Raw genomic sequence first — 24,891 nt, forward strand, 5'->3', positions numbered from 1 at the left:
CACGACAGAAGGTCCCCTCAATTCATACAGGGACAAAATCTCTTACAGCTAAGTGAAATGTCTTCAACAGTGCTATTTCACAAACACCTTTCTGCTGCCACTGGCAAGTGGTTTTCATTTTCTTCCACTTTATTTCTCTTTATCAAGGTCTGTCCTTGACCTTCACTTGTTTGGACTTTCTCTGGAACTTAGCTGAGCATATAGGAAGTAAATTCAACTCACAGTAATGCATTAAAAAGAATAAGATAATTAGAACTAAGGGTCATAAGCAATGAAGAAAAGGCATACTACCACCTCCCAAGTGAGTTCTTTGAGGTGCAAGCCCTTATTGCTGCAGCATTGAACACTGGCAGTCTACAGCTTTAAAGATGGATGAAAGCTTTTAAATCGTATCAGGAAGCTGAATGTCAGAGATTAAAAATGAAGCAAAATTAAATGCACCACAACTGGAGCATAGAAATCCTTACAATTTTACTTCACTTTCATTTAACATATCCCACTTAACAGGCATGCTTCATTATTTCAGCAGCATGAGAAGAGTGTGGCATGTACAAACATGCAAGTGTGCTCCAGTGCATTTAAAGAAAACATCAAACAGAAGCAAGATGTAACACAGCATGGAATAAATTCCAGGGCTGACAGACCCTACATTCCTAAAAGGTAAAATTACTTCCACTACACTAAGCCATGTAAATAAAGAGTTATGATCTTGCTGATCAAAAGAGTCAAAATGGGATTAATACATTTTATCTTAAAAAAAGTTAAAATACTTTCAACAACATCACAGCCTTCTTTCTAGTTAGGCAATGCTTGCTTGCATGCATAGATTAGACAGCCATACAAAATATGCTTATATGGGAGATAGCCATTTCAAAAGTCAGTCTTTAGGCAGAACTGACAAAAATGGAATATGAAATTACTTTAGGCCAAGCGATTTCTGATGTTTATAAGGAAAAACAACTGATCCTTCAGAATAGCATTCTTGAAGACCTAGGGTATAAAAAGTTCAAAGAGGGGGAAAAAATTATTTGTTTCCTTGAAGTGAGACAGAAATTCACAGCATCACTGAAGAACTGCAATAACGAGGCAAGAGATAAACTGTTCAGTTAAAAATTGGCCATCTAGTAAAAGGATTATTGTCCCACACTTTCTGAATCTAAGCGAAATCATGACAGCAGAACTCAGCCCTTCAGAGTGTGAAATTAGGACTTTTATATTTGCAACATGTGTAAATAGTATATAGACCATATGTAAGATAAAAGCCTGTCCTCTTTCTCTCTCCCAGGGAAAGCTGTGGATTTTATACAAACACAACATATACTCACCATGTATTAAATAAAAAGAATTTAGAAAGGGTGCTTTTAGAAGCGCTCTAAAGCAGCATTTTCAAAAGATTATTCCTTTTCAAGAGTAAGCTGCTTTTTCTTCTCTTTGGCTGAAAACCAGCACAGCGTCAGAGTGAGAAAGCTGCGTGCTCTGAAGGGCGGCTGGCCCAGGCGATAGGCCTTTATCGCAGCATAGCATCAGCAACTGTGCGCTGCTGGAGATAACCACCAACCTCACAACACCAGCACACTGACTTAGCTCAAGGGACACTGCTCTAAAGGAATGCTCCTTACCAACTGTTATTACACTTGTTAACAGAGTGAAATTAATTCTTTGTAGCGTATTCTATATATAGAATTTTGTGGTGTATCTGTATACACCGTTATCTATCTATATCTTTGTGGTGTGTTCTATACATTCTATACACCTATGCAGAATTATTTATAGAGAGACAACAACTGAACATAAAGGGCTCTTTACTTTTAAGAAGTGGATGATATAAGCCCTATAGTACAACAACAAATGCTCACAGAAATCGAGGCTTTTTCTCAGCACTTCAGCAACTGAAGGGGGCAATTTCAGTTTTAAGAGTCATCTGTTCGTAAGAAAACTGTGAAATATGTTAAAAAGATAAAAATTATTTTTTTAAAAAATTCTCTCTTTCTTGCTTGCACTCCTTTAAGCAGAATTACTCTTTCCAGCTGTACAATATCTATCTATTGATATATTAAAAAACAGGCTTCCAGATACAATCTAAACTTCCTACATGTTAGCCAACTGATAAAAAGGAAAGCTTTAAGAAAATGGAGAGCTACAGCCAAATTCTAAAATATAAAAACTGAGCAAGTTTTCTCCCCTACTTCAAGCTTCAAACACTTTGGAGCTCTTGCAGATCTATAATTATTGTTTCATAGCATGCACAATCATGCACACTAAAGACACAAGTAAAGTGTGTTTAGACAACAGTGAAATGTGGTAAAATTAACTCAAGAGTGGCAAAACATGAGGTCAGAAATTTGCCTGTAATTAAGATGTCCTGTAATGTATCCTATCAGGACATCCTTTTGGCAAGACAGTTCCTTAAAGGACTTGAAGATTTTATGTGATGATCAAAAAGCCTTCTTTTCCTCTAAAAATTACTCACATATGTAGAAACCTGCATTACCTGTAAGTGTTTGTCAAGAAAAATACCTGTGTCATTCTGACAGCCACAAGAAACAGCATGGGCCAGTAAAAGGGTAACAGCTACCAGAATAAAATCAAGAAAGAACCCATGCCGGCTACAAAGACACATGTCAGTTATTTCACAGGGAAGAGAGAGCTGGCAATCCTCAAGATCAATGTCTTCCCTCTATGAGAACCAAAACTGGACGCACTATGGTAAAGATGGACTTCAAAGTGTTGAATCCCTTCTCCTGACCCACTGGCTATATCCTTGCTAATACAGCACAGCACATGGCTGGTTTCTTAAGAGCAAGGACACCCTGCTGATTCACATTCTACTTTTTCTTTCGCAGAACCTTCAGGTGTTGTTTCTGCAGAGCTACAGTCTAGTCTGTCCAGCCTGTGCTATAGCAGGGGGTTCTTTTGACACATGTGTAGTACTTTCCATCTACAATTGTTAAATTTCAAGAGGTTTGTCAGGCCCTTTTCTCCAGCCTACTGTGTTTCCCTTGTATGGCAACCTTAATCTCCAGAGGAGTCAACCTCTCAGCCTCATTAGATATCACCTGCAAAGGTGCTGAGGGTTTGATCCATCCCAACATCAGTAAAACAGATGTTGAACATGACCAGCACCAGACTGCCCTGCTGCCAGTGCACTTGGCACTGCTGACCAGTACCAGCTCTGTGTCACCAGCTGGAAATGCAGCTCTGGAATACTTCCTCAAAAAAATGTATTGGAGTAGAACAAAAACATAGTTCTGTACTTAGTGGTCCAGTGAGCAGGAAACTAATTACTGACACATCCTCTGCAGAAGGACTGCAGCAGGTAGCTAAATGAGCTACCCTCCACTCCAGGGCTGTACCAGGACACTGCTGCATTCAGCAGCCCAGATCAATTCCACAAGTGAGGCTCAAACCTCTACTGGCAGCTCTGCCAATGTCTTACTGGGGCTTTGAACACATTACAAACTGGGACACAAGTATTATTGCCACCTTAGTAGTGCATACCTGTAGGTATGTATGAGAAGTGCTATTAAAATAATACTATAACCTTACAGTATAAATTTGATTTTAACAAAAGAGCTCAGTACTTTTTTAGATTACAAACTTCTATTTTAAATGCCAAGAAAATAATTATTTTTCAACATCAAAAAAAGTTACAGGAAATTTATCTATTTCCCATAGTAAGGTAACTATGCCACATTGCACACAACAATTATGACACTTGTTTTAATGTCAGAATGTGACATTTCAGAAAAAAATACTGAATAAGCATAATACAGTTTAAGAAAATGAAACATGTTCTGCCAGAGCATCATTTGTGACACCAGAAGAGGCTGCACAGACAGTAAAAAACTAGATTATACGGAATCTTTAACAAGTAGTTAGATTTATTTGAAACTCTGACATTTATATATTTGTGTTTTTCCGTCAATAAAACCCCAGGACCTAAAAGCCATCCTGGTAAAGATCCAGACTATCTACAGATAAAGAATCGAATCGTAGGGGAAGGTGCAAATAAAACATCAGACAACATTAGTACAGTATTACTTGCTGTACTTCTTTAACCCAGTTGAAAATACTGGAGGCTTTCTTAACGTTCATGATACGGCATGGCACTTCAGAAGGCACTTCAGATAAAGAAAAAAATTAAAATATAACTATTAGTGAAGCAGTTTCTATTTAGTGATTGTTAATTTACTGGGAAAAAAATCCCTCACCAAACCAAGCCCAGACACAGTCATACTGCTTACAGGCAGCTTCTACTGAATGGCAATATGCTTGAATTCTACCTGCATGGGGATATTATAAAGATACCCTCACAACTGCACAGTGGTATAATTTACATTTCATTTTGGAAGGGATCTGATTGCTTACTTTTATTCAGTTTCCAAAGAAACACTCTAAATTTATATGCTATAAAAACCAAAACACTTTATGCAAGTTAATAGTCTGACAAACACATTGCATACCTCCAGATCTGTGTAATATAAAATTTTCCACATGCAGTGCTTCAGGGCACTGTAGTAATGAAAATAACATTTATCAAACTGTAAGTCATTATTTTAATTATACTAAATCAGAATACTAAAGGTAGAATGTATTTAATTTTATCAGTGTGAACTTAAGAACAAGGCTTTCCACACTAAGTTATTATTCATTGGTTGTAGGTCAAGGTGGAAGAACCAGCAAGTTAAGGTTGTTTTTTAAATGTATTAGAAGTTCAAACAACTCTGTACAGCTTGCTCAGATTTTCTTGGCGAAGGTATTAAGGTTTGTATTTTCCACTCCATTTATTACCTGAGGCAATATTTATTTTTAACAGGTAAGAAAATTCATTCAGTTTCTTGCTGCAAATATTCAGTTACAAACTTTCAGGCCAGTCATGATCCATATCAGGAAATCTAAGTTAAAGGCAGAAGTAACGTATTTTTCAGGTCTGGAAAATGCTGTATAAATCTCACCAAATTACTCTATCTTGGAACAAATCTACCTAAATATATGTTCAGCATATTCAGCTGAAGCCAGGCAAGTAAACTCTTCATATTCCATTACTACAAGGCACAGTCCATAAATTAAGGCTTATAACTAGGGTCATATAAAGCATGGGGGTTTTATTAACTGCTGTTCTTGAAGACTACAAACCACTGTTTATTCTCAGTAGAGACAAACACTGTTCCTCTTCATCATTAGGCGAGCTGAGAGCAGAAGCAGGACTAAAGACAAGTAAAAAGCCCCCAGGAACAAAGCTGTCCAGCCAGACTACAATAAAGCAGGACAAAGATCCAGGTGCTTTCGATTTGAATCCACTGTACTGCACAAGCATAAAGTGGCACTTACACTCGGCTATGGCTAACACTTCACTGGGCAAGCTGTTCACCTTGCTGAAGTACTTCAAATAAAAGTTTTGATGCCCCTTGTTCTAAATCACACCCTATGTGTTTTGTGCAACATGTAAAATGCAGATATAGCACCGTGTAGGAAATAAAAAACTTAAACCCTGTATTTGCATGCGTGAAGCATGGCAAATAACTATTTAATGTTATTGTGCCTTATATAATTAGGCAAATGTCTAGCTGGCTCAGTCTTAAAACAGATGTATGCTTTTCTAAAGTTCCTCACTATCTTGTCATTTTAATGACAGTATGTAATCATAACCTTTCTCTGTCAGTTGAGGAAAAAACCTCACAAGTGACTGTGATTTATATTATTATGCAATAGTCACATACAAGATGCTGTAAGAACTGACTATCAATCTTGACAATCACAAAGCTCAAATACAGACAATATTCAGTCTGAAGAAAGAACTTGTTTACCAGCTGAGTACCATGGATTAGTGAGCTCTCAGAATGCAATAAAGATTATATACAGTCCCTTCACAGGGAGTTGCAGTTAAGCACAGTGCATACTGAACCCAAATGAGAGAGATCTGTAACAGGCAAAATCCAGTCTGGTCTGCGAGCAGGTAACACACACTTAAGTTCTCATGTTGACTCTGAAATGTAACTGTTACATCCACTCCCTTCTCACCCTCTGCCCCCGTTAATGATCTATTTCCTTAAGAAATACCTGCTACCTTTAGCAGCACAGAAAAGTGTGTATGTTTATTTACTTTTTACCTTTTTCCCCTTAGAATGGACTTGGGGGAGGAAAAAATAGCATTTAATAACACATGCTGCAAAACCGAGCTTTCCCAGGATATGTTACAAAATAAGAGACTACATGACCTGCTCAAGGTTACAGAGCAACTCCATTGCTCACTCTGAATTCAAAACTGGTATCCTTCTGACTCCTCCTGCATCTTCACTAATAAAATAATACCACTATTGAACACTTGCAGAGTTCCTTTCATCACAGGATGTCAAAGGCCTTTATAAATATTAATTAAGCATTGCAACAACACTAAGAAGTATGTAAAACTTAATTCTGCACATGAGTAAACCCAAGCAAAGAATAAATAACTACGTTCAAAGCCACAGGACCAGTCAGCAGTATGGAGAGAAACAGCTCTTGCCATTAAGAAACACTCCATTAGAAACAAGGACATAATTAATACTCCAAATGTGATGTGAAGAGCCCTTGATCACCAACACATTACTATAAAACCTGGTCATGTACAATCCTGCAAAGACCACACTAAATTTTAGGCAGCATTCTTAGGAAGACAGTAACTCTCTCTTCCACCAAACACAGTAAACAGTTCTCACGAGACTTTTTAAAAATTTAAAAATTTTGTTTGGCAACTTTTCTTAGTGAAGATATATGAGTGTGATATTCCTTGGTAAATTAAAATTACCCAGTGATATTGAGCTCAGACAATATTCAAATATGAATTCAGACCTCAGAAGTGCAAGTAAGCTACTTCCTAACATTCAATCATATACTCCAATAATTAAGGAAACAAAATACCAGATTTTTTTTTAAGAACTCAATATCCATTCTCTAAAGAAATAACCACAAGTCCAATAAAGTATACTGTTTTTACAAACTATAATGGAGTAATCACTTTAGTGAGTACTCAGTGATCTTACAACTTGATATAACATGTCCACATCTGACCTGCGACAAACATGACTTTTGCAATTGTTTTTTCTTTCCAATGGCTGTAACTACAAGAAACCAATCCATGACACTGATAGTTTTACTGTGGAAGCTGACCATAAAAAAACATACTCAAATTAATTGCTTCTATGTACTGCCACATTTGCAGACTTCAATGACATAAGTGAAATTAATTTTTGTATTTCTTAAAATTGTTGTTAACCTACTGAAAAACCCCCAAGATGACAAGCTCTGAACTCCTGTTAAAAATTCACTTTAAATTCAGTTTAATTTTCATTATGCATTTTTCCCCTCCAAGAGAAGAGAATCTGACATTAATGTCAGCAAAAAATACTTCTGCTTTGGAGAAAGACAAAACAAGCTGTGCTAAAAATATCTGTGGATTCACTTTGCAGTGAACTCTGTATGAGAAAAGGAGACTGTTGTTGCAATTTTAACCAAGAAGTTAAATGAAAAATTATGTAATTCAGATGTCACCGCAACAGCCCTTCAGGTTTTCCACAGATTATTATTTTTAAAAAATATTCTTAATAGTTCAACAACCAATATTCCTTTACACCAAAATAACAAGATTTGGTGAAGGCTGACAAAGAGTTAGTTGGCCGAATGGAAAACAGGTTTGTGTTTTGTGTTTTACATAACAAAGTATACTTTTCATTTGGCTACTGAATGAATGCCTGGATATCATGCTTTGGATTTTTTCACCCTTTCAAAAGGACAATCTGGCAGCAGAAAACCTAAGTCTCTGGGCAATAAAGGTGTGTATCACCCTTAAAACTTTATCTCAAGTTCTCCTATAGCACAAAACCAGAGAGCAATTCAGTATTGTATTTGGTACCCAACTTTCATCATGCAAAGCAATTTTTCCTACTCATTACATGGGACAACAGCTCCTTAACACAGTTTGTGTTATCATTCAAGCATTATGCCTTCAACAGAGAACTGATGAAATTTAACAGCTTGGCTTCAATAAATGGCCTTCCACCCCCACTATTACTTCAAAAACCAACAGCCCAAAGTTGCTGAGTTTTCCTGAGTTAAACTAATCACCCAGTCCTCAACAAAAAAGTCTCGAAGAGTCTCATCAACTTACTGCCACTCAGAAGTAGGACCAAGTTCAAGATCAAATACTGCTGAGATGTATCCCAACATATCTGGAAACCAAGAGGAAGCAGCCTCTCAGTCTGCATCTACAGAAGCCTTACTGACAGTGATAGTATCACGTGCCCTGCAGACAAACAGACCTACTACAGACACAGCCATTACACATGCAGCTCTTCACATCTGGAAAAGCACAGATATATGATTTTAGCCAGGGCTCAGTGGAGTTTCATTACCTTCACAAAGCTGCTGATCCCTAGCTTTCATCTAGTATGGGATATCCTGTGTAAAATGGCTAATTGTATTGCAGCATATTCTCACACTTTTATGAGTTACTCAAAGTCATGGAGGACTGCATGTATACAAAGGAAGGAGTTACAACTATACTGTTACAGACCATGGTTGTAGTAAGGTCATCAAAATTCCACTGCAGACTAAATAAGGTCAGGATTCCCTGTGCCAGTAGTAAAGAGATACAGTATTTACTGTAGCAATAAATCACTCTACTGTGTAAAGCTACTATTCAATAGTTGTTGTCTAGAGGTAACCACAGGTGATAAACCAAAATCTGGTGAAACAGCAATGTTAAATTGCAAGGCAGATGTTTCAGAGTGGTGGGAAAAAAAAAGCTTAAATACATTTACCACTCTAGGTGTGTAATTAAAATACTGTTCTGTCATATCAACTCTGGCATGCATTTCAAGGTTTCTTTACAATACGGATATAAACTTCCTCCTTCCCCACTTTTGTATGAAGATTTAAACATTGATAAAAGCTACCTTGCAAATCACATAAATCATGCCCTTCAAATGGCTTTTAGAATCAGATGCACTGCACCATTCATAGGATGGAGCAATATTTGTAAGATGCACACAACACTGAAGTGAGTCATTTTGCTAATACACCATGCCCTCTTCTTGTTTGGGAGCTTGCACCTGCTGTTAAAAGTCTGACAGGCAGGGATCAGATCTCATTAGATGCTCAATGAGGATGACAGACTGCACACCCTACTCAAGAAACGAGGTAAATCACAAGGGAATTAAAGTCTTCTCTTAGCTGCATTCCTACAGACTTTCTGAAGGCTAAAGCATGAGACTTCCTCCTAAAATCTAAGTGAATACATGGAAGGTGTGTCTCTTACTAAGAAATTTGATATACTCTCAAACACTGAAGAAAACTGAACTTCATTCTGCTGAATTAGCTCAAAATAAAGAGATATGCTAGACTTGACATCTACTTCTAAAGCAGCAAGATCTCAGAGGCACTGAAAAATGACTGTGTTTGATGCTTAGGTTATATGGTAAGCACAGAGATACTTTGCAGAGCCTGATGTGGAAGCATTTCATCCCCAGAGGCTGCTTTTCACCCTTCTTATTGCAACCAGCTGGCCCATCCTCTTCATTAGTCATTTTTCACTCAAAAATGAGATCAATAAATTATTCAAAACATCACAACTCAATACTCCATGTTGTGACTTGTGCCTTATTAAGATGTAATCTGAAATAATTCACTGGCATGCAGAATGAAAACGAGAGAATTATAAAGAAACTCTGTGCAGGAAATGGGAAAAATGAAAACAACACAGAAGAAGCGCAAGATGTGACTTGTTCTGAACTGTAAGAAACCAAAAATCCTTCCTTGTGAAGCTACTTAAGCAGCCAAAAAATTCAAAGCCTTTCCAAACTCATTATATGTCCTCATATAATCACTTGAGTTTTGAGGACAAAGATGTGATCTGGCATTCTAAGAAAATGATTACCTGTGATCTCAGAATAGCATAAGGAACCAAATACCCTCACCAAGGAACGCAGCATCTACAAACACCACTTGCACTCTCAATATCTATAACCTTATTTTTGTCTATCCTCAACTGGAAATTCATCACTCATAAGCAAAGCTGATCACTCTTCCCAGTTAACCGCATCACATCAAAGTTCACCGTAATCTACTGGTTTGCTATTTGCACAGATACGGTAAAAAGCAGTGGAAAAGACACAGACCACCAAAACATAATGGTGAGTACAAGTGGCATTACTATAGACTTCCCTAAATTTCAAAGACTCAAAATTGTTGCTGTGCTTTTGAAGAACACCAGATTTGACATTGGCTATGCATCCTTCTTTCCCCATGAAGGAATTCTTTAGCAATAATTCTAAAGGCCAAAATTAAATTCCTAAGCATATCGTATCATACATCTACATGTTATGATAGGACTGAGTACGTATCAAGGAAAATTCCTTCTATTTTAGCAACCTCCTAGGAAAAATTTCACAGTGTAATTCAGAAAGCAAATAAATATCAGTTTCCACACCTGGCAAAGAAAAAAATCCCACTTCTTTTTCACATGCATACAATGCCTCACTCTTTGAAGGTTTTTAATCTGTAATTTTTCCTCATGTTCTTGGCAAGCTATGTTTGGAAAGCTAAGACAGCCGTCAGTACTCCATAGAAAGCATTATCAGGAAGGATATTACAAGTTCACTCAAAAGCTTTGTAAGGCCACAGAAAACTGCGACTGCCTGATAATAAATACATTTTTAAAGAGACCACTCCAAGGATAAATCAGGTTAACACCACAGTTACCACTAGAAATACCACTGCTTAGTCAAATGTTTTTTCTAAGAGAATTAAACCAGGAAGTTACTAGAATCCATGGAACAAAACCATCACAAGTAGCAGCCAGTGCATTACAGTAAAGTCTTGCCACCCTAAATCACACACCTTCCTGACTTAGATGGGAAAACACAGGCCTCTCCTTAACACTGTAGTGCCGCCTTACCCATTAGCAGATGGCTTGAGACACCCATACAGGGTAACTTAGAAAACTGTAGAAATGTCTCTTCTTCATTTCAAAAAGACTGTAAGAGGGAGAACAGCATTCTGCAGGCTACATAATCATACCTGTTTAACAGTTTATTTTAAATTAACTAGCCACAACAGTTATGAGGCAGAAACAAAATAAGTTCTAGAAAATAGTCCATTAATAAGCAGACATGATTGCCACCTCTCACAGTAACTAATCTGTTAGGCTATTTTTGATTCATCCATTTTTATAGTCCTGATACTGTGCACCAATCTCTAGCTGCATTTTTTGTTTAAAAAGCTAACTTAATTTCATGCCTTCTAGAAACAAAAGCACAGATTAAACCACCTAGTCTAGACATGCAGCTCTTATTAATTGCTAAATAAACAATCATTTCCTTATTTCTTAAGCAATGACATTAGAAAGTTTAAGTGAACAGTGTTCACTGTATCCTCAGGCATTTGTCTAACCTAAGGGTAGTCTCCCACCAGGAAAGAATTTCTTGTAACTATGGCTGCGATTCCTATGGAATTGGCGACTGCCCAATCTCAGGAGTCAGTCACCTGAGAGCTTTTCCTATTTGAATTGAGTGCAGTAGACAAGATTTCTGAAATCTTGATTGAGGGTTCTCATTCCTTTTCTCTTTCCAGGAATTATAATTTAGCTTAAGTGATGAATTTTACTTGCTCCTTACACCATTCACAGATAAGAGTACCAGATTGATTTCTAACTTCAAGCCTATATATCTCCTGCTTTTGAATACAGTAGTTAAACATAACTTTATAAATTTTTAAAAATATTAAATAATCAATGAGGACTGAATACACATCTTGCTTACAAAAATCAGCATCCATTCACACTCAAAAAGGTAGAAACATTTTCTAACTAACTACACATTACTATCAAAGAATAAATTCCTCTTGTAAACCAAGCCAGCTCAAGAGTATCTCTATTCCAGAAAGGCTGCATTCCTACACAACATGGAAATTCTCATCAGAAAATTGCCTCAACATACAAAAATTCTAAGATGACGGGAACTTGCAGACCACATACAACATGGCTATGGATAATCTTCCAGGCATGGCCACTCTCTTTTTCTGTTACAGAAGAAGAAAATTCTAAAGCAAGGCAATCCAGAATGAGAAAACCACTGAACTGCCACCTCAGATTACAGATGAACATGACCACAATGGTACACAGAAAATAAAAATGCTAAGTTACAAGAGAAAAAGTGAGGTAAAAATGATAGTGATATAAATGAAATTTTAGCATTTAACATATTTTTGAAGTACCAAGATTAAGCTGATTTGTCTTGTTAAATTCTCCATCCAAGTAGTGTTTGCTACTTTAAGGTTACTTTTTGCCTTATTGCATTACGCAAGATTATTTTTAATCAAAACCACATTTTTCATGTTCACTGATGTCAAAGAAATAAATGCATAAAACTCACAGACTATAATCTTCAACAAGTAACAGACATTCTTTACTTCTGAGAGGTTAGAAGTGTGCACTCATTTTCAGCATCAGTCCTAACAGAAACAGCTAAATCAGAAAAGCATTCAGCACACAGATCCACCTAAGTTCAGCATCTTTCCAGTGATGAACATAATTCTGACCTCTGCTGTCAGAAGATCTGAAGACTCCTATCTTTAATTAACAACTACCTCTTCCTATCTACAAGCAATAAATGTCACGAGTGTGCAACACAGCAGTTTCCTTTTTTTAGGCACTAGACAAAAGGAGTGTAAGATCATGACACAGATGTCAGACACTCACCGTTCCACAAAACACTGCACTTCTAATCTACTCACTTAAACCTTCTCTTGATCCTCTTTAAGAAAGGTAGCTCTGCATAAAGACAGGTCAACTCTTTGATGCTATATAAAGTTGAAGGTTAAAATACGTAAGCTGATGTGGGAGACTACTTCCTGCTGAAAGAAAAGCCCTTTAAACACTAGAACCTCAAATCTAATTTGTCTGCTTATTGATGCTTGCATGCATACTGCCAGTGCAAAGCATCTGTCTTTCTGTGAAGCCACTGTTTTGGATAAATGGTTAATGCTACATAGCAAAAAATTAGCACAACCTTATAGTAGAAGCAATACAGAATTCACTCATGTAAGCATTTAAAATTCCAAATTTTAGGTGAAAGACCAGACCTTCTGTTTTAATCAAATCTATCTGCTAAGCTGGAGGTGCCAGCTGGACTTACGGTCATCAGTAAATGTGACCTACACTTGACTGACCTAAATGGGGAAGCGCACTAAGTGAGAGTCACCAACTTTTTCTTATGTCCTTTCTAAAGAGTATAAAAGAAAAAAAAAAATCCAAAACATTTGTCTTCACTGGAAACATTCTTAGTTAAACCAGCCCTTTATATGCTTACCCTTAGCTAACATCTTGTTTTAACAAGAGACTCAGGTAAACTTTATTCAGCCACTTTACCAACTTAAATTAAGGGGCAACACGGCTCATAGTGAAACAAGCTCATCTGGGTCTCCCACTCACCACTGCAGAATCTAGCCCCTAACACTGTTACTGGGGATGACTTGGTAGCAACCCCAAACTCAGCAACTGATCACTATATGGCTACAGTATTTCTGGAAGACCTGCTGGGAAGAACTATACAGTTTACCTACAATACATCACTAGCTGTAATAGGTGAATAAAGCAAGACCTGCCACAACAAAATCTACCTCTGAAGTGGTCCAGGCTGATGCAACAAACCCGACAAACCCAGTTTAAATGTCTTCTGAAGCCACAGCTGAAGGCAAGTGGGACTTGTAAACACTCAAACAGCTGAAACCAAAAGGGAAACTCAAAGGATTTTCCACGGGGCTTGGTTTGGAGTAAGTGGTTGTATGGCGCTTGGTTGCTCATTGGGTTTAAACCACGACAGTGCATAAAAAGGGAGGGTGAGTAAAAAAGCAGATCACTGTAATACTCAAATTAATTATTCTGATTTTCATTAACTACTAATGAAATTTTTAGGTGCATCCTCAAAGTGCACACCACTCAGAGTCAATTCTTTCCAAAGAATGAGGCATAGTCACACAGCACACACCTGGACAGATGTCAGCGCTTCAACTTCTCAGGAGTGAGATATTTTACAGTTAAGCTTTTGATACTTGGGACTTCTTTTTAAAGCTATTTAGTGTTTTTGTTACTTTCAACAAACAAAATGAAACTTATTTCCTGGTAAGCAAACAAAAAACACCTCAGTGTTTTGTTTGGTTCTGCATTTTTTTGGTATTGTTTGTATTCTGTGGCTGCGTTCCATGTTCATAATTTAGGAAAATAATCTTACTGTACATTTGCATAAGGCCTCAGTTAGCAAGACACAGCACACAGATTAATGAAAGTACCCCATGTAAAAAGAAAAACTCTACTTCGCAACTAGAGCTTGCTACTAATGACATTTTGCATGGAAAATAAGTCTTTTACTGTGAAATGGACTTTAAAATACCCATCAAGACTTTTAACAGTAAGGAAGAATAATTCATAATGGTGATGTTCATTCCATAATAATATTTTAGATCAAAGCCCTCTTCCTAAAGGGAGCTCCTGAAACAACCAGAGCTGCCCATACATTCAACAGAACCTACTCCAAGCTTTTACCTCAGGAAGGAAAAAAATACCAGGCAGAAAACCTACAGCAGGTTCTCACTTCTTTCATACTGCACTGAAGGATAACAATGTTTAAAGACTCATTAAAAACTCTACAAGTGTTAAATATAGAATGTGAATTTTTTAATAAACAGTCAACTTCAGGCAGACTGTCTCGGAACTAGCTTTTCACTTCTATTTTAAAACATCAAAGAAAATCAAATTTCAGGGCATTTTCTTTATGTCATTAGTATTTCTCAAGGTAGCATGCAGAGCAGTAGCTTTTAAACCTGAATTCCTCTACACTCAGAAAAAGCCCTTAGTCTGACCTCAAGGCACTGCACTAGGATTTGTCACAATTTGTGACCCAGCTATGTTAATCACGCTCCCTGGCAAGTGGAAACACCCACAAATGCTGAACCAACTTTTAACACCAAAGTTTTAGCACTTGAATTTTGAGAAAGGGGAATTACACAATTCCATCTCTTTACCCACATTATGATTTCAGTTAAATCAGCTTTGTTCCCTTAAATCCATGAAGGGAAAAAAAAAGGCATCATTCTATTCACAATTCAATAAAGCTGTCTATGACTGGCTTCAGCCCCAGGCCACAAGCCAGGAACTTCTGAGTTCAAGTTTGGCTCTGCCTCTGACTTTCTGTGTGGCCTCTGGATTTCTCTGCTGCTCCTCTAATGTCTGTACACTTACCTTAAAGAAAGGCACTTGCTTCGTTTGTGCAGGCTTTTCCCAAACACAAAACTCGAACTGACTTTGAGAGCCATTTTTATTGTGTACTGAACACCAATGCCCTGCCAAGAAGTCTCCACCTGTCAGTTGATACCTGGTGGTTTTTAACTGTAGTAACTGCCAACATGCACTTATTACATATATGCATACACACACCTATATCAGACACATGCAAATAGAAAAATATGTAGTGAGCTGGAAAATAGACAATCATTTCATAGTTTCTTTGAAAACATGAAATTGAGTTACATGCTAGAATTCAACTTACAATGTAGAGCTACCTGCAACCTTGTTCTTTTTAATGCACTGATCCAGTGATTAAGCCTGTTTTTAACAGCTTAGCATGAAACAAAGAGAGCAAAAAATGCTCAAGCTAAAACAATCACAACTAATATTTAGAATATTGCCTAAACAACAGAAGAATGACCAAAGAATGCAAAGGAGAAGAAGCATTTAAGCTTAAGCAAGTTATCTAACACTAGCTGAAGCATCATTTAAAAGGTAAGTTTTTTCAAGAAAAAGATCAAGAGAAGTTACATAAATTTAAGCTGACCCTATACTTGCAAGTCCATGGTAGGAGAGTTTCACTTCACATTACCTGGACTGCAGCAAAATGTTGCAGCCTTTTCTGAGCATGTAACATGCAAATACAGCTCATCTTTAAAACAGTCACCTTTAAATCCACATCTGAGAAACAATCTTGTCTGCAAAACTTTATCAAGACAGGCTGACTTTCCAAAAATTAACATGTTTGGTTTTCAATGGCCCAACTACAGCAAGCCAGCTTAAAGAACTTTGCAACTGAGGCTTTAGGGTACATTAAGCTGCAAAAGTAAATTCTAAGCTCTCAAAGTTCAACTTCTGTCTGCTTTTGCCTTTTTCATCTTGTTGTACCTAGAATCTGGTAAAACCACACTTCCTACAGTTTTTTGTGTCAGGATATATATTTTATTTATAGTAACTGGCAAATGTAGAGCAAAACTATCTCCTAATTAATAACACAGCAGAGTTAATATGATGCAGAATAATGTGTTATTTTGTGGTGAAAACAGTAATTCAAGGACTTGACCAGAAGTTGCCTTTGCAGAACAGCTACCATGTAAGATGAGGTAGTTAAATGAAAATTCAGATAGCTTTTGCACAAGAAGACTAAACTGGTTCCAACAGCTGAAAAATTATCTGCATGTAAGGCTTAGGATTCTCCCATCTCCATCTTTCTCTCTCTCAGCACTGCTTGATCTGGTTGATATGTAGCAAGCAGACAATGTGAACGTTACCTGCAAAGGAACAGAAATCTTGACTCTCTAACACAGGGCTATTTAATTTTAAATTCCCATTAATATTGCTACAACTGACTTCGGTAGCACCAGCTGGAATCTTCTTTTATACCAGGCTGAAAAAAGCTTTTGGGGTTTCACTTCAGGTTAACCAAGCATTTTTAGAGGCAATTTGAACCCAGCCCACATTTAGGTTCCCACCAGTGAACCTAAACCTGTAATAACATGCAGAAAGAAAAACAGCGCTAGATATAAAATGACATATATATAACCTCAACATGACATCCTTTATTTCCATGTGCCATATTTTTAACCAGTTTTAAGTGCATTATTTTGTATTTTTCTAATATTTATCATAGAAGACACCTTGACTAAAACAGTGAGGTAATAACACTAATGGTACCCAAGTAAAATCTAACAAAATAGGAAAGGTTTATTTATATAGTCTTAACTAGGATATAGAAGAATTCATTTTTTAAAATTCACATGGGAAGGAAACAATCTACTATTTTCTGCTTCACAGGACAACTGGGTTTCAGTGTACATAGGAATAAGCTAGGAAAACAAAAGTGCTAAGTTTTGATACCCTCTGCCCTCTCCTCCCCTGCATATAGAAGGTAGCCATTTTCACTTGTATTGTCCTCAAACTCTCTCCAAGTAAGAAGCAGAACAGCCTGGAAAAAATCCAGCAAGAGCTACCAGATTAGGATTTCCAAGCCTTATAATACCAAAATTCACTTGTATGTTGTGATCAAATCATCCTCCCTATGAATTGCTCAGCAAAAGGCTGAGCACAAACATGCTGTATATTTCGCGGGCTAAGTCATGTATCAAAATATTTCAGTTTCACTTTAGTTGGTGAAGTTTTCAGTGGTAGCCAACCTCTTGCTAAAAAAAGCTGTTTTGTAGTCAAGTATATCTAGAGTACCAACACAGAATTAGAACCATGTGTTTTAAATCGGACCCTGAATCCGACATGATTGCTTAATCAAAATGATATACAATTAAAAATATAAATACTAATACAGAAGCTGCAACAAGAGCACAAACGCTGCTACATTAGCACCCTAATATTAAGTTGCAATGTCTTCCACCACCAACACTAAAATTCAAATCAGGGGGAAAAAAGTGGAAGAAAATACTGAAGACTTATTTTAAGGAAGGTTTAAGTGACACAGGACACTGCATCCTGGAAAACTGGATAGCTCATGCACAATTAAGCTCACAAGCATACAATGAACCAGAATGACAACACATTCATGTATATTTGCCACAGAGCACATGTAAAATGGGACAATTAAGCTGAACTCTAATTAATGGTTAAGTGGCATGAACAGGTTATACATTTAACCTTTCCTATTTTCATATAGGTCAACTAGCTCAAAAAACTCAGTCTACAAAAGCCATTTTAAAAACCCCAATTCCAGCAGTTTCACTGCAGCTTAAGTTTTGCCACTTTCCTATGTACACAGAGGCAGTGCCCAACAGCCACTGACATTACAAGTGGACAGATTTATGACTATGTTATTCAGCAAATGCTGTGCTTAAAAAGGGGGAAAAAAAGCCCCACTGAGAATACCAGAAGTAATCTTCCTGCTGTTTTATTTTTTAAAGAAATACTTCTCTGATTCAGAAAGTAAAGCAATATTCTGCTTTAGTGCAAATCGAGCTGCTATACTCAGACCTGTACTTCAGGAAGCCTTAACTCTACATCTACTAAGCACACTGGGAAAGTTGAGCATGCTTCCCTTATAACTTTAACATGCACAATGGGGTTTCATGTAATTTAAAGGAACTAAAAAAGAATGGTCACCTTGATTTAAAAAAATCACGTCTTTCTGCTTTTTAGTTGCTGAAGTAACTATGCTGTTCAAAGCATACCCAACTACAACGGAGCTCTATGTCAAAATGATGCTCTTCTGACACAAATATACAATTAAAAATATAAATTTATATTTTAATAAATGTATCTATGAAAATAAGCATTAAAACGATGAAGAGTTTTTCTGCTGGACTACCTCCCTGTATAATTTCTTGCTGGCCTTATTTGAGCTACCTCAAAATTTGTTGATGCCCCCCACTGCTAAAATGTGGCCTCACAGATCCCATCCTAAGAGAAGAACTCCCCTGCTGGCATGAAATCAAACACAATTGTATCTTGATGCCTTGTTTCGATTTTGCTGAAGTAAATTCCAAGGTCACATTTCACTTCTAAAACTCTCAATTTAACACACTTTTTTAGTAATATAAACATGCTTTATACTTTTAAGCATTTTTCCACCTATCAGTGTCAAGGTATTTTTAGATGATTTTCTCTGCCCAACATATACAAACAACCATTTGATTGAGTTCAGACACAAATGGTAGCACTGAAAGGAGCAGTAGTCAACTTTCACTCTTACTGTTTTTTTAACAGAACTGCCCTATCTCCAGATGTATTAGCACACATTTTTCCATGGTGTTTAAGCCATTTTGGTTTGTTCTACCTTGAAAGTACATCTTGTGTTTTATTTATCTCCTCTTAGGTATCTGAAAAAACTCCAAGGGTTGTATCTTGTGTTAGGTTTTCCCACTTGACTTAACAGGCTAATTAAAAATAGTCCTTAAAGTACAGTATTTTGAATGAGAAGTCCTTCAGTTTACTCAGGCTATAACACCCAAATATCACATCAACCAGTTCTTAAGACACAACTTCTCAGAAATTATTAAAAATATACAATTGTAGTAACAGCAAGGCATTTCATCCCTAAACTGTAATGCCAGCATACTGTATACAGACAGGAAAACAGCCTTTAAAATGACAATACCCACGAACCTTAGGAATTCCCTTCAGAAGTCTGCTGATGGCCCAAAAACAAAAATTAAAAAAATCAGGGTTTGCAAATATTCATACTGCTCCCAGAATATGTTTTGTCTCAGCAAGAAAAAACCCCAAACCCACCAAAATAAACAAAACCCCAACCAAAGACAAAACCCCCTGTTGTGCTCTTTAGTAGGAAGCCTGTGTGTAAAGGAGAACTTAAGCAGTGACAAGTGCTAAACCTACAGCTCTGGAGTTGGAATTCTCCGCAAATACAGAAAAGCACCGCAAATACAAAAAGGCACCATTCTTCTTGTGTTCTGAAGAGCAATTATGGTACCATCACAACAACAAAATAGAAATATTCTCAATATATAGTATTTATCTCCATGATAGCTCCACATTTCCCTTTAATGCTGAAATGGCCAAAACCTGTTATCTTGACACCCAACTTCAAGCAATTTGTTTGTCCAATATTTGAAATATGGCACATGCAATCATACCATGTAAGACTGCTAATGCTAGCATTACACTAGCAACTAAAGATTTCAGAAGAAATACATCTTTGTATTAATCTAACCTGAATTTTACATCATTAATTCTGGAGCAATAATGTTAGTCCAATATTTACAGTTTAGCTACTTGAAATCTAAGGGAACATAACTAGAACCCTGATACTCACATCTGATTCTCTTGACAGGACATGAAATACAGGTCCTTGGAAGTAAACATCCTATGTATCTTATTTTCTCGCCTCAAATCCTGAGCTGTTTAACCAGGAAACCAATACTTAACAAGGTGAAACAGCTCTTAGGAAGGCAGTGGATGGCTTCCTAACCAATTAAAGGAAAAACCGCTTAAACTTTTCAATTATGAACTACTACCAGCTGAAGAGAGTACCAAGGGTGCAGCTTCCAAGAAATATTGTTCAAAATAAACTGTACGTCAAATTTCTCACCTTCCACCCTGCTCCAAAAGGAATGCAGATCCATAATGACCAGAATTAAAGAACTCTGTTTCAAAATACATGACAAGTTTCTAAAGGGGTACTAGGAAACTTGTGGATAAAAATTCTCTTCCAGAAATACTCTATTTCTTTGGATTTTTTTCCTCATAAATGTGACACTTTCTCCTCTACTAAGCCACCTATTAATAAGTAAGAAACAAAAATCTTAAAAAGGTTAAGTTCAGCTGAAATCAGCTGGCAAAGACTGCATGATCTTACGAAGTTTCTTTTTCTTCCTTCTCAGCAGGAGAGAAAGAGGCTAAAAGAAAAGCAACTGAAACTAAGCATACTGATCTTTCAGTCATTTGTTTTCCCTGAATTTTTTCCCGTTAGAAATGCAGACTCCTGTATATTGAAGCTCAATGGTAATAAGGCTTTACTTGTCAATTCTTTCTCAAGAATCTGTTAGATGCAGTGCAAAAATCTCCAGGGGTTCTGCTGACTACAGACTTCACTGTAGCTTTCAACCTGCTAAAACAGTCTGCTTTGGAAAGGGAGTGATTCCTGTAGATACCAAAAACAATTGACATGCAAATGCAAACAGAAAAATTTAATAAAGCTTCTGAACTCAGCATCGTCACTGCAAACTGAACGAAGCAAAAAAACTTCCCCTGCCCCCATGCCTCTTTAAACTTCAAACTGATCTAGAAATTGCAACTCAAGTCAGGTTTCTGAAATTTAAGTGTTTTGTTCCCTACTGTACTGCAGGAATGCACTGAATACAAACAGCGTTGTGAATTGCCCAGATTCACACTTAAAATCCTATGGCTGCACAGAATGCACAGTACTCAACACACCCCGCAGTGAGATCTGAGGGGTCAAAAGCATATTTGTGAGAGGAATTTTTTTAATTTGTCTTTCCTATTCACAATTACAGTCTCACAAAGCTGCTCAAATGTTTGACTGTATCCTTATTGGAATGATATCTATTATTCTCAATAGCTGCCTTTTGTCTGACCCACAACAGCTTCTGTAGCTAGGAGCAGTAGCAGTTATTGGGAATCACCCTGTATTCCATCACCTTAACCACCAAGCTAAATGTGCAAACATCTACACATTCTGCAAGTGTGTAACGTAGGCAGTAAGGCACGAAAGCAAAAAAAATACACAGAAAAGGAAAGTACTGTTCTGAAGTGCAGATTCTGGGAAGACTACATCCTACAATACTGCCAGTTCAGGACACAACTTGAGTTGTCTTTACTTCATCAGTTCAGCCATCCCATTCTACAGCAATTATCACATCAACTGCAGTAACTGATGTTTCGGTCCAGTAAGCACCAAATCTGAGAATGCTCCTAAAGAATACTTTAGACTGCATTTGAAAACAGTTCTAATTGTCTAATTATTGTTCATCAATCAACAGGTAAATTCAACATATTTTAGCTACATCCAGATCTCCACTGAGCTCAAGAAGGTTTTGAGTAACAAAAGCCATCAGAGTACATCATGTCAAAGACACAGAACGTTTTTACAGCATTTCCTCAGATACCTACCAGTAACATGAGGCTGGAATCTAGTAAGTTCATTAACCCTAAGCAAAGGGCATGTGTTACTTCATGTATTAACTGAAGTAACACATGTATTTACTACTAAATGCTTAATGACCAACAGTACCAGCAAAAAACACTACATAAAATTTGAGCAGAGCTCTCTTTTATTGGTTTCTTCTAATTTAAAATTAAAAAAAGAAAACTCCAAAGATACCATCTCCTAATTTCCATGAGAAACAACACACTGCAGAATTATTTTGAATATTTGCTAGCCAGCGCAGAAAAAAAAAAGTACGAGTATGTACAAGACTATAACGACAACAGCCAGCTACATTTTCAATAAGCTTATTGAAATCTGTCTCCTCCATTTGTGTTTAACTGTATGCATGTAAGGCCACAAAGAAATATAAAATATGAACCATCTTGCAGGTCTACAAAGTTGATCTCCTAACCACAAACATTACGCTAATACACTGCAATGTGGAGTACAGTAACACGATTATTTGCAGAATTATCTGCTGCTTACATGTTCAGCTGCAAAAAATATCACAATGCAATGCCTGTGAGGAAGGGGTAAAATATAATGTATACCACCACGGAAATTTTTTCATTTAACCCCACAGAAAGGAGCATTACATCACACTCTTACAATGCAGGAGGAGGAGCTTGTTCTCAAAAAGCAAGCTCCAGCTATTTCCCTTTAATTTTCTGCTTGGTTCTGGAGGGAGTTGCAAAAATAACTCGGATTTAAATTTTTAGCAACACAGAAGGCTGGGGGGGGTGGGGGGGTGGGGGGAAGCGAGAAAGTAAGTGTAGGCAAAGGGCTGCGCTAAGGTGGAGATGATCGCTCGCTTCCCGTAGAACACAAAACCCCGGCAGTGGCCAGCATCCCGCACATTCCTGAATACCTGGCGCACGCCGGATGGGCCGCCAGCCCCGGCCGAGCCCGCGCGGGAGCCCCACGGCAGCGCCGGGCCCGGTCGGAGCCGCGACCCCCGCAGCGCTCCCCGCGCCTCGCCGGGGAGGCTCCGTCCCTGCGCCCGCGGGAGGCACGGCCCCGGCCGGCCCCGCTCCGACCCAGCAGCAGAAAGAATGCGAGCCCGGTTTTATACATGCAAATTTTTGCAGCAGATTTAAGAGCTCCGGGTGCTGTGGGGAAGAAATCTCTCTTTAAAAAGCTTCTATTTAAATAAAACAAGATTTTCAGCACTATCTTGTACTTCACCAGCTCGAAAAATACAAACGATCTTCTGTAATTTGCCTACGTGTTTTAAATTACAAATATCTTCCAAATCCACACCGCACTTGTACGGAGCTCCCTCTAAAAAGCCCCAAAAATCCACTAAAAGTGCCGTACACGTACAAGCAAACAAGATCCGAAGCAAGTCTTTGTGCTAGAAAAGACACCTCTGCCAAGCCACGGATGGAAACGGTCAGCTCAGGCTCTTAAAAGAAATCAACTGATAGGTAAAAACAATAAAACGTAAACGTACCACTAACCTCATAAAGTGCAGCAGTGCTTAAATCCAGCGAGTTGAGGCATACAAGGTAGAAATGGAAATGAAAAAAAAAATCCAAAAATGGTTTTGTGTTTTTGCTTTTTTTGTTTAGCTTTTTTTTTTCCTTTTTTGTTAAATTTTTTTTTGCTCTCTGTTTTTTTTTATTTCAAACGTTCAGAACCCAGCAGACGCTCCGTCGGCCATTTTGGCTGCGCTCCCTCGCTCTCTCCTCTCGCTCCCTCCCTCTCGCTCCCTCTTGCTCTCTCTAAAGGAAGCAGCTTTTTTGTGACCTTCAAATACGGGCGGCTCACGTGACCCCCCGCGCGCTGTCACTCACCGCCCGGGCCCGCCCCGCCCCCCGCCTTAAAGGGACAGCGCCCTGCACGGCCCGCACCGGGCCGGTTTCCCCCGCCGAGCAGAGACGGGGCCCAGGGAGGGTACGGTGGGGAGCCCCGAGAGTACGGAGGGCGGTCCAGATGGAGCTGCTCTCTTTAAAACCGGCTAAAAAGACAGCAGCCAACTATGCTAATTCCACATAAGGGCTGCAGAGCCGACAAGCGGCGAATGGTGAGTGTTAAGTCCCTCCAGACACACGCGCGGCTCTGCGGTGCACCGGGAACACCGACCCCAGCGCTCGCTTGCAGGAACCCCCATTTTAAGCACAACGCCCTCCTGACTCAAGGACCGGAGTCATGCTCAGACCAAAGTTAATCCAGGCTGTAAATGGACCGCCCACACCACAGGCACGCATAAACCCGAGATCAAGGTCCAGACACAGGGAACACCCGCAGGACAGCAGAGGAAACTCGGTCTCTCCGGCTGCCGTGCCGGCTTTAAGTCGCAGGCTGCAACTCAGCCCTCAGGCAGACACTCCACAGCCTCTTCCCAGCCATATCCGTAGATAACCGCTCTAACAGCGGCTGAAACAGAGAATCTCAGCATCTTGTAACATTAAAAAAAAAAAAAAAATCTGCGAGATGTTTCCAGATGTTACCCTGAATGTGCAGAAACAGTAAAGAATACAGTTCAGCAAAAGGATATGGTGACGCGGGTATGATCCTGCTGTGAGGAGACCTGCTCCTGAGTCAGCCCAACACAGGCAGGCAATGCTGGAGCTGACTTTGTAATGGAACCATGCCTGCGGAGGGAACTCACAGCTTGCTCGGGAAGCTCTTGGGAGCACCCTCAGGATCGAACCCTTAAAATATACAAGTTTTTAATTCTGTACAGTAATGCAACGTAACGATGTAGAAAGTAAAAGTCAAAACACACCATAAGACCAGGAGAACTTGTAACATGTACACCTTGGTACAGAGTTTGTGCCTGGGTGTGTGCAAATTCCTTTAAATATGCTACAGCAAGTATAGTATGAATACTGCCGTCTCAGACCTACAGGTATATTGCTGCTGTGCTTACACTAACTTCTACTTAATCATTCTATGTAAAATTAGCCAAAGATTAAGTGCTGCTAAATCCTTTAGACATAAAACCACTGATCAAATGTGAGGC

General features: G+C 38.3%; 1 protein-coding gene across 13 annotated transcripts in view; it reads right to left on the reverse strand.

The window, feature by feature from the left end:
* Positions 1 to 24,891, reverse strand: part of TNRC6B (trinucleotide repeat containing adaptor 6B) — a 133,445-nt gene that overhangs the window by 58,956 nt on the left and 49,598 nt on the right. Inside the window, exon 1 of one of the 13 annotated variants that reach the window (XM_050982549.1) lies at positions 23,384 to 23,668. The exons of 11 other annotated variants lie outside the window; for them this stretch is intronic. In XM_050982549.1, the coding sequence (XP_050838506.1) occupies positions 23,384 to 23,388 (5 nt within the window). In that variant the 5' untranslated portion in view covers positions 23,389 to 23,668. Of the gene's footprint in view, positions 1 to 23,376; positions 23,669 to 24,891 lie in introns of those variants that run through there. One more of the 13 variants, XM_030238060.2, reaches the window with a different exon arrangement.

The sequence above is a fragment of the Serinus canaria genome, chromosome 1A (genome assembly GCF_022539315.1).
Source record: "Serinus canaria isolate serCan28SL12 chromosome 1A, serCan2020, whole genome shotgun sequence".
Classification (NCBI taxonomy): domain Eukaryota; kingdom Metazoa; phylum Chordata; class Aves; order Passeriformes; family Fringillidae; genus Serinus; species Serinus canaria.